Consider the following 16,715-nt stretch of genomic DNA (forward strand, 5'->3'; position numbering starts at 1 on the left):
CCCAGCCTGGGGCTCTGCTCCACAAAAGCTTGGTTTGTTTTTCCCTCTCTGTGTAACTTTTGAATCAGTTTTTTTATCCTTAATTAACAGGAGACACTTTTCCTGGGCGTTTCATGCCAGGAGTGACCACACATGTGTTTGCAGAAAGCTGGATTGTAACTGAGTTCATACACCCCAGCACTGTATTTGCCTTTAAAGAGGAATTATTTCCTTTTCCACTCTTCTCTCCTGACCAGGCAGCTCCCACCATGCCAGGGTCCTCCCCAGTGCAGCTTCTCAGCTGGAAGGTGGGTGAGCTGGGAGGACTGGGCATGATGGGTGTACTGGGATGTGCCTCACTGCACTCAGCACCCAACCCCTGGGATTTTGGATTACAAAATAGGGAAATATGTCAATAACTAAATCTGATATTAAACATCCCACCCTCCTGCTGTGGAAATTACCCACCCCAGCCTTACACCCTCCTGCAAACACCCCTTCCCACCTGCTCCCAGAAGTGACGTCCTGCCACGAGTGCTCCTGTCACTCCAGTCGCTGTAATTAAATGTTTCCCAACAAATTATATTGTGACATTCCAGAGAGTGCTGCTGGAGGTGCCTTTGGCCAGCACCCACCACCCTCAGGCAGCAAGTTCATGGAACCACAGCATGGTTTGGGTTGGAAAAACCACCTGAGATCATCACATCCTGCCGTGGCTGCCACTCACCATGTCCCCAAGTGCCACGTCCACAGTTCCCACGGTACTGGGGAGGCATTTCCAACCCTAAATCGTGCCCATGTGTTTGTGGTGCCCCTCGAGGTTCAGACCTTTCTGAGCAGCTCAACAAACCTCACCTGCTTCCTCAGTGGGCTCTCCCTCTGTTGCTGTCCCGCTCTCCATCGGCTCCAGTCCCTCCAGAGGCAGATCCAGGATGTTGGAGCAGCACTGCCACGGCACAGGACCCAGCACAGGTCCGAGGCAGCAGGGACAGGTGGCACCGGGCTGCTGACCTGGGACTGGCTTGGAAAGGAAGGGGAGAACTTCCACATGGATGGTTTTAACGCTCATTTTCTCTCAGTGCTTCCATGGAGCCGGAAGATCCAGAGCCCCAGGCTGGGAGTGAGGTGTTTCCCAACACCCATCCTAAGAAATACAACCTGCTGTTGTTAAACTCTTCCCAAGAGCCTTTTGCAGGGGGGAAACAACCTCTGGCCAGCACTTGGTCCCATGAACATCCAGCAGCAGAGCTGAGGTCTGAGGGGAACAAAGCCACTGGTTTTCCTACCAGGATAAACAACCCACTCCTGATCCAGGCACTCATCCCTGAGGCTCCACGGCACTGGGATGTCCTGGCAGCTGGATACACCTCTGGATGGGGCACAGCTTTGAGCCCCCCTGTGGCTACTGGCACAGTCAGGCCTCCAGCAAAGCTCACTCCAGGGAATAAAAGCATTTGCTGGCTGTGAGGAGGACGTGCAGCTGGATCTGCAGGAGAGGAGCCAGCACTGTGTCCCAGGGGTGCTGGTGTCCCCAGAATGCCCTGCAGACCCCTGGGCTTCAGTACTCAGTATAAGGGGGACAAAGAAAAATAAAATTAAGGTATTTTTGGCAACATTCACAGCCTGTTTGAGCACTCAGGGCCAGGCAATGCAGCCCTTCTTGAGTGAGGCACTGAGTGATGGTGTAATTAGCAGGAGTTAATAAACCCACACCTGGTAAAATGCCAGCATGGGGCCAGGGGGGAGGAGGGGGTTACCATATGCCTCCTCATTCAAAGCTTTAATTACACCAGAAATGCTGGTGGCAGCCATACCCTTTAATTGCTTCACCTCAGGCTGGTGGTGGGTCAGCTCCTGCCTTTGCCATGTCAGGGTGGCTCAGGGCTCCCATCCCACAGCAGGGCTGGAGGGACCAACAGAGCAGAGGAAAATATTTTTTTCCACTATAATAATGAAAAAACTGCTATGCCAAGAATTTTTCTTCAACAGGGATTTTGGCTGGCACAGGGTGAGCAAAAGCATCTCCCTTCCTGAAACAACCCTTTGGAATCTCCAAATAAAAAATACTGGAGGTGGCCAGGCAGGGAGGCAGAGACAGCTGGGAGCTGTGTTATCCCAGCTGGTGAGAGTAGCAGCAATTCCCTGATGTGTTTGCACATCACACCCCGGGAAATCAGATGGGAGGGAACACACCAAGTGCCCCGTGGGATTTCCGGAGCTGCCCCAGTGTTGCCTCCCCCTGCACCCCAGAGCTGGCAATAAAATAAATGGGGCACAGAAAATGGGCATTCAGCTCCCATTAGTGGCCAAACATGGATTTACTCAAGCGAAGAAACTCGGTCAGGGCTTGGCTGTTGATGGTTCCTGGCCGTGTTTGCTGGACGTGCCTGGAAACTCTTTTAGAAAAGAACATGGTAAATGCTTTTTCCTACTCAAGGAGAAGAAAAAACTAGAAATGTTTGGCAACAAAGGAATCACTTTCACATCAAAGATTATTTTTTTCCCCTAATTAAGCTGTAGGAAAGAGGAAATGTGATTAAAGAGGTTCTGCTGGAGGGAAGCTATAGAGACACCTGTGCTTGGTGTGGAGCAGCATGGAAAACAACCAAAGGTGAGTTTATGATTCCCCTTCACTGGGGACAGGAAAAAGTAAAAGTATTTCCTCCTCTGGATGGCTTTGGCTGCTTCCCTGGCCATTCATCCTGCCCTGCACTCATCCTCCCCATGCTGCAGCTGGGTTTGGCTTGGAAGGGACCTTCAAGATCATCCATTCCAACCTCCCTGCCATGGGCAAGGACACCTTCCACTAGACCAGGTTGCTATGAAATCATTGCAGGAAATTTAATTTCAGCCCTAAGAAGAAAACTAAGCAAACGAACTAGAGAAGTAACATCAAGGCAAGGTGGAACCTTAAGAGTTCATTTCCCTGGACAGATCCTGCCCCAGAACTGAACACTTTGGACCCAGGCCAGCCCCAACCCCTTTTCTCAAAGCAAATTGCACATTTCTTTGGATACAAATGGAATTAAGGCAAGAAAACCTGCCCAGCTCCACTGCAGCTGTAACAGTTGGGGTTGTATAACCTAAGCACAATGTCTCCCTGAGCCTTTTCATCCAGGAAAAGCCCAGCAGGGAAAGGGGGATGAAAGGAAGCCCCCCCAAGCCCCTCTCTGCTGTAGCTAAAGCACAGAGAAAGTTCCAGCAGCAGAGAGCACAGGAGAGCCAAGGAACTGCACTTAACACTCAGTGTCATCTCTGTGGACTTTATTGTCATTTTCTCATCAGTTCTACAGTACAAAAGCATGCAAAAAATAGCCTCTCTCTTCATGGTACATATTTACAGTGTAACAGCCACGTGCTGTTACAGAACTGAGTGCATTTACATCATGCTTGAGTCATAGCAGAGCACATACAGGGGCAGAGACCCAACAGCAAGTGTAGCAAGAGACTTAAATAGAACAGGCGTAGAAATCAGAAACAGCAGCAAAAATACAGCACAGAGGACCTGAATTACACCCTCAAAAGTTGCAGTTTGTTTTTTTCTTGAATTTACATGCTTTTTTGGAATGCTTTGATGGCTTGTGGTTACTGACTGAGGGCCTGGGTGTCTGTGAGCAGCAGCTCAGAGTGCACATGGCTTTTTTTCAGGAAGGGAAGGAGCTGCTTTCCTTCCCTCATCCTATGGAAGGCTGCATTCAGAGCAACAGGCTGGTGAGATAATCCAGGGAAATTCAGCTTGGGAGGGGCCTGATCAGAGAATGGTTTTCTGGAGGAGGCTCTGGGACAGAAAGAATTCCTTCCACAGCTTTGCTCAGCAAACTCCACTGTAAATGTGCCCCAGTAAAGCAGGGGATTTTGGCACCCAAACAAGGTTCTATTTACATACAAACCCTTCATTACCTGCTTTCCAGTCTCCCTGCTGGACATAGGACATGGTGGTGCTCTCAGTGGGATCCCCCAGCACAGCCGTCCTGCCTTTGCAAATGTTTTTACTGCCCCTGGGGGCAGAAAGGATCCTGCCAGTGCCATCCCACCCATCCCAAACCAGGACCAGCTTTGACTGTGGCAGAACAGCCACACTCAGCAGTTTTCCAAGCCCTGGAGATGGGGGCTCTGCACCTGGAATCGTGGATGAAGGTGTCCAAGACCATAAATGATCTTGTTAGCTCACACTGCCAGTCTGCCCAGAGACAACACTGGAGAGACAACCATCCTTGCTCTGGAGCTCCTGCACCACCAGAGGACACCCTGCAGTCATGCAACAGCCTCTCACGTGTGAGAACATCCAAAGCCATGGGATGCTGCTGGAGCCGACAGGGATAAGGACTCTGAGAATGGCCATGGGCAGCCACAACCCTTGGAGGGTGCCTGGGCATGTAAGGGCTTGGGCCCTGGTGTGCTCAGGAGCTGGTGGCACTCCAGCATTTTGTCCCCAGTGGCAGTGGATCCTCCTGGCCAGTCTTTTCCATCTGCAGAGCCCCCCTGTGCTCTCAGACCTGCTGAGTTCCCATCTCCATTTTCACTCCCTGTCTCTGGGTACTTAAATCTTCATTACAAGGCAGCAGGATCCAAGGGAGAGGTCCAGTGTCCCAGTGGGATGGATCAGCTGGTGCAGGACCACAGTCCCTTGGAGGATGCTGAGCACACAGCCAGTGCAGACAGACACACAGACAGGCAAGATTCAGCCCCTGGATGCAGCAGTGCACAGCTCAGGCCCACAGCAGTAACCTTTCCAGGATCCAACATCATTGCCAGCTTTAAATATTAAAGGTCTCCTCAATAAAATCCATTAGCTGCAATGTTATTTCCCAATTTGCCAATATTTACAGGTGAGATGTGGGGCAGAGCCCAGGCAGGCACTGCTGAGCACCCCAACAAGGTGGCTGAGGATGAGCCAGGGGAGGGGACAGGCTGGGGACAGGCAGAAGGCACGGGCAGCAAAGCCCAGCTATGAAAACACTGGGAACCACCCAAACAGATCACAGCAAACAGAACAGGTACACCAGTCTAGACCAGTCACTACCAACAACCCTCATCCATGTATCTCCTTGCACAAAAAATAAAAGACAGTAAGATGATTATGTAGGAACCAAATTTAATCGTGTCCTTTATTTAAGTGCTATAAAATAAGATTCCAATCCCACTGGCTTCCCAGGGGCATGTTCAGGCCCCACAGAGCTCAGGGAAAATACTGACACATATTTTGATGAATTGATGTCACTGTTTTTTACTCTCTGAATGCAAGAGTGGAGTTCCTGATTATCCACACAGTCCACAGTCAACAGCCACGGAAATGGCTGCACTTCCTTTTGAAGTGCAACCAACATGTTGTCAGACTGGAGAGATGAAGCTTCTAATCCCAAGTTTAGAAGCAATCTATGAATAAAATAGCAGCATCTGCACATGCTTAAAAATTACATTCTTAAAATAAAATTAAAAATTAAAGCCTTAAAAAAATCAAAAGATCAAGATGTGTTCTGTAGCTTTCCTTAATCTAAAAACCCTCCACCCACATTTTCCATCTTAGGGAGCTCTCCCACTTTGTGTGGTTTTCAGGAAATTAAAGTTTAAAAGCATCAGGTACACAAGATAACAGGTCCATAACCTAAGAGAAGAGTGAGGGAAATGAATGAAATTAAGTAACCCCCAAACCTGCCACTCCTTTCAGCTTGAGAACAAGGTGCAGGACTGGGTGCAGCTGATGGGGTGCATTCCCAGGTCTTTGGGAAGGGCAGCCTTGGTGAGCAGATGGCCCTGGTGCACATTAAGCTGTTCCAGGTAGCAGCATTTCCCAATGCTCTGGAGCTCTGGGACATTCCAAGGCTCATGGCATGGTGCAATTTCTGTTTTACAAACTGCCCTGATTAAAGCCATGGCTGAAGGTGGGACTGACACTGTGCTAAACTGAGGGGTAAGAAGTTAAAAAAGAGAAAGAAAGGCATAGGGAGGGAGAGCATTCACTCCAAAAGCAAGATCTCATCCTGATTTAACTGATACCCATAGGAATTCTGCCATCAGCTCCACACCAGGAGCAGGACTGTGCCCTGGACACAGAAGTGCATTAAATAAAACAGTTGCCCTCTGATACAAAACCTGCCTCCAATGTCGTTTTTCTTTCCTGATGCTTGAAATAAGAAAATACAACAGCACAAGGGGAAAAAAAAGTCTCTGGAGTGAAGGACCTGAGACAAGGTTACAAGCAAACCCACATTCCTCAGCCAAGACCCCCCAAGGACAAGGGTGAAGCACGAGTGGAGAGCAAGGCACACATGGACAGCACCTGAGGGCTGGCTCTGTCCCTGGGCACTGCCCTGCTCCTCCTGCCTGCCTTCCTGGGCACTGCCCTGCTCCTCCTGCCTGCCTTCCTGGGCACTGCCCTGCTCCTCCTGCCTGCCTTCCTGGGCACTGCCCTGCTCCTCCTGCCTGCCTTCCTGGGCACTGCCCTGCTCCTCCTTCCCTGGGCACTGCCCTGCTCCTCCTTCCCTGGGCACTGCCCTGCTCCTCCTGCCTGCCTTCCTGGGCACTGCCCTGCTCCTCCTGCCTGCCTTCTTGGGCACTGCCCTGCTCCTCCTTCCCTGGGCACTGCCCTGCTCCTCCTGCCTGCCTTCCTGGGCACTGCCCTGCTCCTCCTTTGGGCTTCCATGGGCACTGCCCTGCTCCTCCTGCCTGCTCTCCTGGGTGGCTCCGTTTGGGTGGCTCCTGTTGGGTCGTGGTTGGCTCTGCAGGCCCCGGGGTGGGTGATGGGGGCGATGGTGCTACACAACACCACGATGGGCACAGCAGCAGCAGCAGCACACGCAGCCCGGGGCGGCCTCAGGACGTGGCTTCGTCTTCGCACACGTCGGGCAGCTCTGGGTCCCTGGCTCCTTCTCTGCTCCCTTGTTTTCTGCAGGAATGGCAAGGAAAGAAAGACATTAGAGGCACAGAGGAATGCAGGAGGGTGGTTTTTCCAACCCAGGTCAGCAGCATCAATATTAAGAGGCAATAACAATGAACCAGCTTGTTGTGCTGGTGCCATGTGAACACCTTGGCAATATTGCAGGGTGATGCACTGCAGAGATGTGCAGCTTGTGCCTCAACACTTGCTTGGCCTCTGCACTTCCCTGAACGTCCTTCTCCAGCTGTAGCATCATGAGTTGGTACCTGGTTCTTGGGGAAAGTCCTGCAGAGCAGCAGCAATGTTTTTAAATTATCTAGCTAGTGTTTGGAGAGTTTTGGCTTGCTTTCCTTTAATCTGAATTTTTTTTATAAAGACCAGAGGCATGGCTTGATCCCATAACTGCTTCTCCCAAACCCCACTGTAAATGGCAGTAAAACTAAATGTTTCCACCAGAGCCCAGTTTGTCCTACACAAAAGCTGTGTGATTTCAGCTTCTGTGAGTTTGTCTGGTGCCCAAAACAGAAGTTTCCAAAACCCTGGCTGAGGTGGGTTGGGTGGTTCCATGGAATGACCAATTTCAGCCTTCTCAGAGCCCTCCCAAACGATGCATCAGAGGCACAAGCACAAGGGTGTGGCATCTTGAGCAGAGATGGCTCCACCTCTGTTTCTTTTGCATCATCACTAAATATTAAACCCGAGCCCAAATGCCAAAGCTCAGCTTTTCCTGAATTCTGTAGCTATTCCCTCTGCAAATGTAGGGCTGAGCACCAGTTCCTGCTCAAACCCCCCTGGCTTTTTTCACTCCTCCCTCTCTAAAAGCAGTTGAAATGCCAAAAAATCACAAATAATAATTATAATAAAAAGCATTCAGAAATGTTAATGTCACACACACAGAATGACTGCAGTAAAACTGCTCCTACAGGAAGGAAGGATGGAGCCAAATGCTCTCACTACCACACAGATCACACAAGCTGAGGAGGGGACAAGGGTTCCTACAGCACCCAGGGAAACACAGACACAGAGTTACCTTAGTGATGGATGCAAATGTACAGATGTGCTTAAGAGGAATCTGTCCCTGAGAGCAAAACAACGAGACAAAGGAAGAAAGTGATGATGGAGATGATGGCAGCAGGCAAAGGAGCTTGTCCTTCTGTGCCTTGACCAGCCCAGTGAGCAGAGTGGGATGGAGGATGGAGCAGCAGCCACATTCACCTGCAGCCCGAGGGACAGATGAGGGTGGGCACAGGTACAAACCCCCTCCAGCCCCAACACTGCTGAAGGCTCCAGGCAGCTTCCAACACTGCTGATGTCCCTGGGCCATGCAATTGGGCACCTCGGGAGGTTTTGTGTCCTATCATGGCCTGGCATCACCACTACATGCAACAGGGCAGAGCTACAGCAGCACTGGGCACTCAGGGGAGGGTCCTGCTCCTGGTGGGTCCTTGCCAGAGGAAAATCCTGTGCCACAGCCTTGCCCACCTGCACGTGGGGCATGGCTCTGCCCACCAGACATGCAGTCCTCTCTGCAGTGAGAGCTGGTAAGGCTTTTGGTTGGGTTTCACTCTGTTCTGACAGCATCTAATGGCCCCTAAACAAAACCTCCCTGAGACTGGAGAGACACACCAAGCACTAACAGAGGCCAAGGGAGCATCTTGAGTGGACACACCTGGCCAATCTAACCCCAACCTGCAGTTCTTCCTTTGTCAAAGCTGATGCTGTAATCCTGGCTGCCCTAGGAGAACCTCTGCAGCCTATTCTTGAGCAGCCCTACAGCACTGAGCCCTGGAACTTTCTCAGCACAAAGTTCCTGCAAGGCTGGTACCTCCAGGCTGCTTTGGAAGAAGCTGTTTCTGCTTGGAGACTTTTCCCCCTTGGCTTCCTCATGCCTAATCTACATGGATAATATGGCCCTAAGGGCACTGATGGCTCTTTTGCTCTCTTTTTGGGAAGGCTGGAAACAGGGTAGGCTTTTTAAATACCAACTGATCCTCCACAGAGGAGCTGACAACCACATTTCATCAATAGCAATAGCAGCCATAATGGGAAAGTAAATTGGGTCTGTCAAAACACAGCAATTAATTTGATAGGTAGTAGCTGCAATAAATGAGAGCAATAAAATGTGATGAAGCCAGTGCTGACTCAGTCAGGAGAAACCAGGAGCAGGCAGAAGAAATGCAGCAAACACAAGCCCAAAACTCAGCTGTGAATGCTGAACAGTTGGGCTTAAAAATACTGTGGAAAATCAGAAAGAATCAGCCACCATTAATGATGGACACAGTGTGCAGGACCTGCAAGGCTCCATCAATCACTGCCTCTCTGGGAGATCCTGCATGAAAGGCAGGACCCAGGGACACCTGGACACCCAGGTGACAAGGCAAAGTGACAGTTGGCAGCACTCACACGACGCTGGGTGTGCAAAACAAGAACTGCTAAATGGGGGCATCTTCATTTTAGTTCCTCTCCACCTGCTGAGTGTGCCTGCACTTAACAGCTGCCTTTTAAAATGTTCAGTGCTGATAAACAGAGCAATAAATAACAGCCAGGAGAGGATTTGCTTCTCCCAGGTCTCAGGAGTGCTAAAAAAGCTTTCTCTCCTCCCAGTATTAACCTAAGAACTATTTCAAATCACTGGTGTCTTAATGGTGTCCTCTAAAGGAACCAAGGCTACAAACAAGACAGCCCTGCTGCTATTCCAGATTACTGGAGGAAGCATTTCCAGGAACAGAGCCCAGCACACTGTGTGGGTAATGCAAGGAAAGAAGATTCAGCCACATGATTCAGTTTCCTCCTCTCCAAATCCCAAAGAGTGAGCTTGAAGGACAGCTCCATTTTAGGAACCATCAATTAGACATCAAATGCCAGAAAGCAGGCTCAGCTGCCAGAGGATTTCCTGCAAAATACATCCCCAGAATGGGCACAGCTATAAGATGCTTGAAGCAGCAGTGAGTGGGGCCCTGGCAATTCCACGTGCAGCCTAATTAAATAAATTGAATGTGAAACTGGAGTTTTCTATTTGCTTTTCTTTTTTTTTCTTCCATAGAAACACAGCAAGTTATTTCTTACCCCATAACTAGAAGGAGATGCAATTACAGAAGCTGATTTAGCTCTCTCCAAAGACATTGCCACTGGGGAGGAGGAGCTCTGTGAGGAGACCTTGAGAACCTGTGGCTCCTTTTAATCTCAGCATCTCGTGGGCAGCCACATGTCTGGAGAGCAGCAAGGGCTGCAGGCTCTGCTCTTTGCCAAGAGCCACTTTTGGGGACCCCTGTCCAGCTCCAAGGGTGCTGCATGTGCAGAAACTCTGCAGAGCCTTTACTACAACAGTATCATCTGTTCCTGCAAGGTCCTAAAAATTTACAGCAATGCAGACTCACTTGAGAATTATTTTAACTCACACAGTTCTATTCATAACATTGGCACTGATGTTGTACTTTATATGGGTATTAAGGGTGGTTTTTCTAGGGAACAACCCACCATGAATTAAGGACTGCATGAGCTTCATGTCTACTCTGTTTGCCCCTGTGGAAATAACACTGTAATCAAGAGATAACTCACTGAACAATGAACATTCCCATTTAGACTTGGTTCACTTACAATTAATGCCATTAGATTCAGCTCATTTATTTAAATTTCGAGCAATTTTCATTAGATTCAGCTAGTAAAGCATTTTCCAAAGTTTGAAATAATAATAACAATCCACATGCCTTAAAAGGAGCATCCCTGCTGTAGTTGTTTAATATACAACACTTTGTTGGAGAGACTTGGCCAATGTCTTTCTTTTAAACAGAAGGGGGTTAAGATGAGTTCTCAAAGCTCCAGTTGTGCATGAATTAATTCAGGATAAAGTAAATTGCTCCTGCCAAAAACTGGCACTGATGGCATGAGACTGAGAAATGAAGAGCAGGGATTAGTGCACTGGAGAACTGGCACATTCAAAGGCCACTCACATTAGTTTTGGACATTAAACTGCTGGGCAGAGGCCAGCCCAGCATGGCCACAGCTCCATCCATGGCCTGGCATGGTTTGTGAACTAAGGGCACTGGACACAGGAGAATAACAATGCCAATTGTCCACTTTTAAAAAAACCCTTTTAGTGTGTACAAGGAGCCTGAATAAAACAGAGGGCTGGAATGAGCAGAGACAGGGAAAGATGCTGGGTTTGTATAAGCTGAGGAGAATTTGACCAGCAGCTTTAGGAAGGAGGCAAATGAAAGTGGAGGCTTAGAGCTCATCTTGAAGGTCTAAAAAGATTTTAAAGAGGATTAGACATTGATGATGTGGCTGAGCAGAAACTTAAGAGCTATGTGAGTTCAAATGAACTTTACTTATTCTGGGAAGATAATAAAGCACCAGCTCCAGGCAGGAACCAGCCACAAGGCCAAGGAGTTTTCCCACCAGATGGGGAGTTGGTGGCACAGGTTTTCAAGCATCTCAAGTGAAGGTGGAAGGGAACAGGACCCTTTTGGAAACAGGGTGATCACCTTGAAATGTCAATTCAGACAGGGTTTGAACAGAAGAAATCCTGCCTTGCCCTGAGTGAGCTGTCTGGGACACTGAGAAGAATAAAATACATTTTTCTTCAAATTTAACAAATGTTTCCCCATCTCACAGCAACACAATGCAGTGACCAGGAATGGCAGTGAAGAGATGGGTAGGGATGTGTGTCCCATTAGCAATAACTAATTTGGAAGACAACGAGCCAGGGGAAACAAATGGGGACAAATCCCTTGTGCTAAGCTGGCACAGGAGCTGTGAGTGCCACATCCAGAATGTCCCACAGCAGCACTCATGTCCAGGGTGCTCAAATGTTCAACTGCTGTCTGGCCCTGGGCTCCAAGGCAAAGTTTTTAGTGGAGTCTCCAACACACAGGTGGGACCTAAAGCATTATTATTATCACCCTTAATTGAGCTGAGCCCTCAAGTCCCCACACACCTGAGAGAGAGAGAGAGAGACTCCTCTAACTGCACTGTCAATGGTGCAGTGAGACTCAGCATACCCCCATGGGGGTCTGCCAGGCACAGTACTGGGATTTTGGGTGGAAAAGGATCATTTTGGAACAACACAGCTTTGTTGTGAACCACAGCCTTACAAATCCTGTGGGGTGAGAACTTTATTTTTATATAAATATTTGTCCCTGATCAGGTCCAGCTGGTACTTACTGGACTGATGGCCCAGAATCCTGGCTGAGAAAGGAATCAGTAACAGAAATCAGGAGGAATAGTAAGAACCAAGTAAAGGGCTGAGTAATTCTCTCCCCACTCCTGTACATACAGATCATCATGTTGAAAAACTGTTGATGAACTTACTAGTTATTAATGTCTCTACTCCCTTTTAGTCATTTAAATCCAGCCTCCAAAATATCCATTTGCAATGTGTTCCACTATTTCACAACTAGCAGCGTGAAAAAATACTGTTTGTGTTCTGAGATGAAAAAGCAATTTCAAAGTGTTCACTTTTGTCTGTCCACGTGTCTTTGCCTTGACTTGGGCCCCACACACAGTCAAACCCCTTCATCTCATTTTGAGCTTAAAAACCATACAAACTGCTCAGCTGGTACCATTTCTCTTGTCCATAAAAAGCAGAGAAGAATTAAACCCACAAGCATATATTTAGGCTAGACTCCAATTCAACTTATTTTACTTCACTAATCCCTAATGGATCTTTGATCACAACATATAATAAACTAACAGGAGAAAAACCAGACCCAATTTTAGCAACTTACATGTGTTTATGCCAAACCCATCTTACAGTATCTACAAAAAGAGCTTTCAGGCTCCATTCATGCACTGTATTTTAATCTGAGAGGACCTGAGGTATAATTTACCTTCAGTGTTTGGTTTAAAAGGGAGTTTTGTCCTTAAATGCTACAGAAAAGATTTGCAAACTGCTTCCTCCATCCTCCCCCCACCCCTGGCCCTGCAGGTGCAGGCTGTGGGTACCTACATGAGCAAATTCCCTGGAGCAGACATGGATCTCTCCTCCCGCCTCGCCTGCACCTCGAAGGGGTTCCCAAAGGAGCGTTTCCTTAGCATGGCCTTCACCAGGATCTTCCAGGAAGGAAAAGAGAGCAGTGAGAGCAGCAGGGCTGACTCCTTGAAGGTCAGGAACAACAGCTTTAATAATCCAAGAGACATTTGGCAGCATTACAGCAAAGAGCACGGAGTGAGGGAACCCCCAGAGCAGCGCCCTGACAGCCAGGCTGTCTCAGTCCTCTGGCACGAGAAGGGTTGAAAGGCCAAGCCTTCCATGCCAGCAGCTCAAGGTCCCCTCCCCAAACCTCCCCCTCCAGCTGAAGGCTCCACTGAGTCCAAGGCTGCCATCCCACTAATTTCAGCAAAGATGGGATATCCTTGCCATGTCTTTGGAGAGTACCTGCCTCTCATATTCATGTGTGGCAGCAGGTTGTTGTGATCACATCCCATGATTCCCTCTCAAAGCAGAAAAGGGGTACAAATGTGTTGCTGCTTCCCACTCCAGTGCCAAGAACAACAGAAAGGTGCAACTGAGGGCTACCAGCCCTTGTCCTTCCTATTGTTTTGGCAAAAAGGAGTGATGCTGCCCAACATAAAGCTCTAGAATCCAGATCTCTGAAAGCCACCAAATGCTGTGCCTGCAGCAACCTGGCATCCTATTTCCAATCAAAGCACAGACAGCAGGTATGAGGCTGTGGTTTATACATACCACAGCTGGCAAACTGGGGATGGTCTTCACCGAGTTCTTCACCTCCTCCTCGGTCACCTCCACCACAGAGCAGTGCTCCTCCTCCAGTGGCAGCGGCTCCTCACCCCCCCTGGTCAGCCATGGGTGCTCCTGGGGAGGGACAGACACAGCTCTGGCTCTGCCTTCTGCACCAGAGCCACGTGGGGCCACAGTGGGAGAGCAATGGGGGTACAGGGCTGAGGAGGGGTCAGAGGTACTGCTCCATTTTCCACTGCCAGCAATGGCTTTCAACCAGCTTCCCTGGAAATTTTAGTAACCATAATGTAAGATCTGAAGCTATGAGAGAGTGTCCAAAGGGAAGGGCCTTGAGGGGAAGGTGTGTGAGGACACTGAGGGCACTTGGTGTGACCAGCTGGAGCTGCAGTGTGTCCACTGCAGGTACAACTTCCTCAGGAGGGGCAGAGAAAGGGCAGGCACTTGAGATCCTCCAGCAAGATGTGACAGGAGGACACCAAGCCCATGCAAAACCACAATAAAACCAAACCCTGTGAAGCATCGTGCTCTATCAGGCCTAGCCATTATTTCTGTTAATAATCATCTCCCAAGTAATGAGGATAGAAACAAATGTTCTGCCTTGAGGCCACTGAGCACGCAAGGACCAGAGGAGGGACACACATCCAGCCCCTGTAACAGAACAACACTGCCAGCACAGGCTCTGCAGTCCCCTTGACAGTGTTGATTCTCCCAGGGATTCACTGAGATCAGCCAGCTTTTGAGTAATTTTCATTTAAATAAGTAAACAAGAAAGCTTTTGTCAATATTCCCCAGGCAAGAAGCATTGAGAGAGCTGTGGGATGCTGCAAAATGAGCACTCTCCCTTTCCAACATGGCATGCCAGGGAGAGCTCCCAAAACAAACACTGGGAACAGCTCTGTCTCATTAGAAGGTACCACAGGAATAACAAAACCAGCTGAGACTAAAAACACTCCTATCAAGGTCCAATTTACCTTAATTTCAGGGACTGTTATCCTGGTTTCTGGATTTTTATCGAGCATGCGCAGAATCAGCTCCTTGAGCTCATCAGTGATCTGTGCTCTGAGGGAAGGAACAGCAGCAGACAGTTAACAAGGGAACTGTAAGTGCTCAAGGCAGGCACAGGTCTGACTGCAGTTACTTGGCAGAGAATCTGCTCCACTCAGGGGATATTTTCTCTGCAAACCTGGCTTGGGAAAGGAAGGTCTTATTGGTTCCTCCACAGGCACCACAGAGCTTGGTCATCCTGTTCTGCCCACTAACACAAAGGCACAGGCTCCAAGTGCATGAGAAGAGATCAGGTGAAGGGACCTAAGGGCATTTTTAAGACAGCACATCATAGGGAAATTTCAGATTCTGGGACAACAAAGCATTGCTGAGAGCAGGACTGAACTTTAACTCTCCAGATCAAGAAGGGCACAGTTAAATTTGCTGAACCTGCATCATGAGCAGTTGTGTGCTGGATGAACCCCCCACAAAATGATATTCCAGTTCCCAGCTAAGCTTGCACCTTATGTTAATTAAATTCCTTCCACGAACACTGATGGCAGCCAGACTGACTGTATTTCCTACCTGTGCAGCTCAGCCTTGGGGTAACAAAAGGAGGGAACAAACAGATGTAAGAGAAATACATTTAATTTTTAACACCATTTCCAAGATCTAAATGCTAGAGTGCCTGAACTCAGAAGCCACTCTATTCAGATGGAGCCCTTGGCCCTGCAGTCCACCCCTCAAGCTCAAAGGCTGCAATGACTCCTGTGGTTAATGATACAGGAAACATCCTTTAAAAACACCAGATCTGTGTGATCAAAGTGCAGTAAAATGCCAGCATGTGACAGAACCATATTAGGCAGATGAAAGTCTGTGCCACAAATGACTCCTGAAGAACTGCACAGAGATGGAATTTGGCAGCACAAAACGTCACTGCCCAGCAGGGCTGGATTTGAGACTGAACACACTGGTGAGGACCAGGTGCTGTGCCCACCTGCTCTGCATTCCCCAAAGCAGAGAAGGGAATAAACTATCACAAACCACAGTGAAAACCACATCACAGTGAGGGATATTTTAGTCTGGTGAAAACAGAACTGCTGCTTCATAATCTATGAATACTTTATGTGGACTTTGGTTATGGGATCTTTGCAAACAACCAGGGAAAAACTGGTCATTCACTAGGAAGGGGCAGCAAGTGGGTTCAGTTTAAAGCCTAAAGACTTTCAGAGTTGCCCCAAGGGTCTGCAGTACACAGGCAATACAGACAGGACAGTCCTCAGAGACTCAAGTGACAATTTAGGTGAAAATAGAAGAATGGTGCTGCTCTTGGAATGAGCTCCAGGCACAGAGGAACAGCAGTGGCAGTGACAGTGCATTTAGCAGGTCAGAATTAACAGACTCCTCCCAGAGACAACATTGATGCAGGTGAGATAGTGCTTTTAAAACACTTAACATCAGTCCTGTGCCAAACTGCCAACAGCTTTCTTTAAAATAAAAGGAAAAGAATATATAATCACCTAACATTTCTTGGCATCAGACTGATTTCTGTGCAACACAGGATAAGGAAAAGCCCTGTAAACAGGATCACAAGGTGCCAGGTGGGTTATGACCTGGTAACAGCTCACATCACCCTGGTTTCCCTTCTCTCCAGTCTGCCAGGGTAGGTGCACGTTGTACCTGATGGCATTTTCCACCTGAAAAGCCTGTGCTATCTGGGATTTCTCACAGTCGTGGTCCTGTGACAGCTCTCAGGAAAATGTCAAGCACCACGGAGCTCAGTGCCCATTTGGGAGGGCTGCCAGCACCACAGATCACTTTACAGAGTGCCCACAGGTCAGAGAAAACTGTCCTGCACTTCACCAGGAGGGAATGAGCAGAGCTCCTGCCTCTCTTCATCCATGTCTGAACAGAAAGGGCTCCAGCTTGTTTCTCAGCCATGCCAGGAGCAGCAGGGTGTGAGCTAACCCCGTTTGCCTCGTGTCACACCAAGGGCTCAGTGACATGAACGAGTGCAATAAATATTTATCCCTGTGTCTCTAAGGGCAGGGACTGGGTGGTGACATCGGTACACTCAGCTCCCTCTGCCCTAAAGGCTGTCAGGAAACGGGCAATGAGTTTCCACGGGTTGTCTGCAAACGGGAACGTGTCTTTTGTAGCCATGGTGAAATAAAT

General features: G+C 48.7%; 1 protein-coding gene across 7 annotated transcripts in view; it reads right to left on the bottom strand.

The window, feature by feature from the left end:
- Nucleotides 1-5,057: 5,057 nt before the first annotated feature.
- The window catches only part of CAMKK1 (calcium/calmodulin dependent protein kinase kinase 1), an 83,760-nt gene continuing 72,102 nt past the window's right edge, over nt 5,058-16,715 (bottom strand). For all 7 annotated transcript variants that reach the window (XM_071574797.1, XM_071574794.1, XM_071574795.1 and 4 more), the window contains 4 exons: nt 14,528-14,615; nt 13,542-13,670; nt 12,804-12,907; nt 5,058-6,865 (listed from right to left, as the gene is read on the bottom strand). In XM_071574797.1, coding sequence (XP_071430898.1) covers nt 6,793-6,865; nt 12,804-12,907; nt 13,542-13,670; nt 14,528-14,615 — 394 coding nt within the window. In that variant the 3' untranslated portion in view covers nt 5,058-6,792. The remainder of the gene's footprint in view (nt 6,866-12,803; nt 12,908-13,541; nt 13,671-14,527; nt 14,616-16,715) is intronic.

The sequence above is a fragment of the Pithys albifrons genome, chromosome 21 (assembly GCF_047495875.1).
Source record: "Pithys albifrons albifrons isolate INPA30051 chromosome 21, PitAlb_v1, whole genome shotgun sequence".
Lineage (NCBI taxonomy): Eukaryota > Metazoa > Chordata > Aves > Passeriformes > Thamnophilidae > Pithys > Pithys albifrons.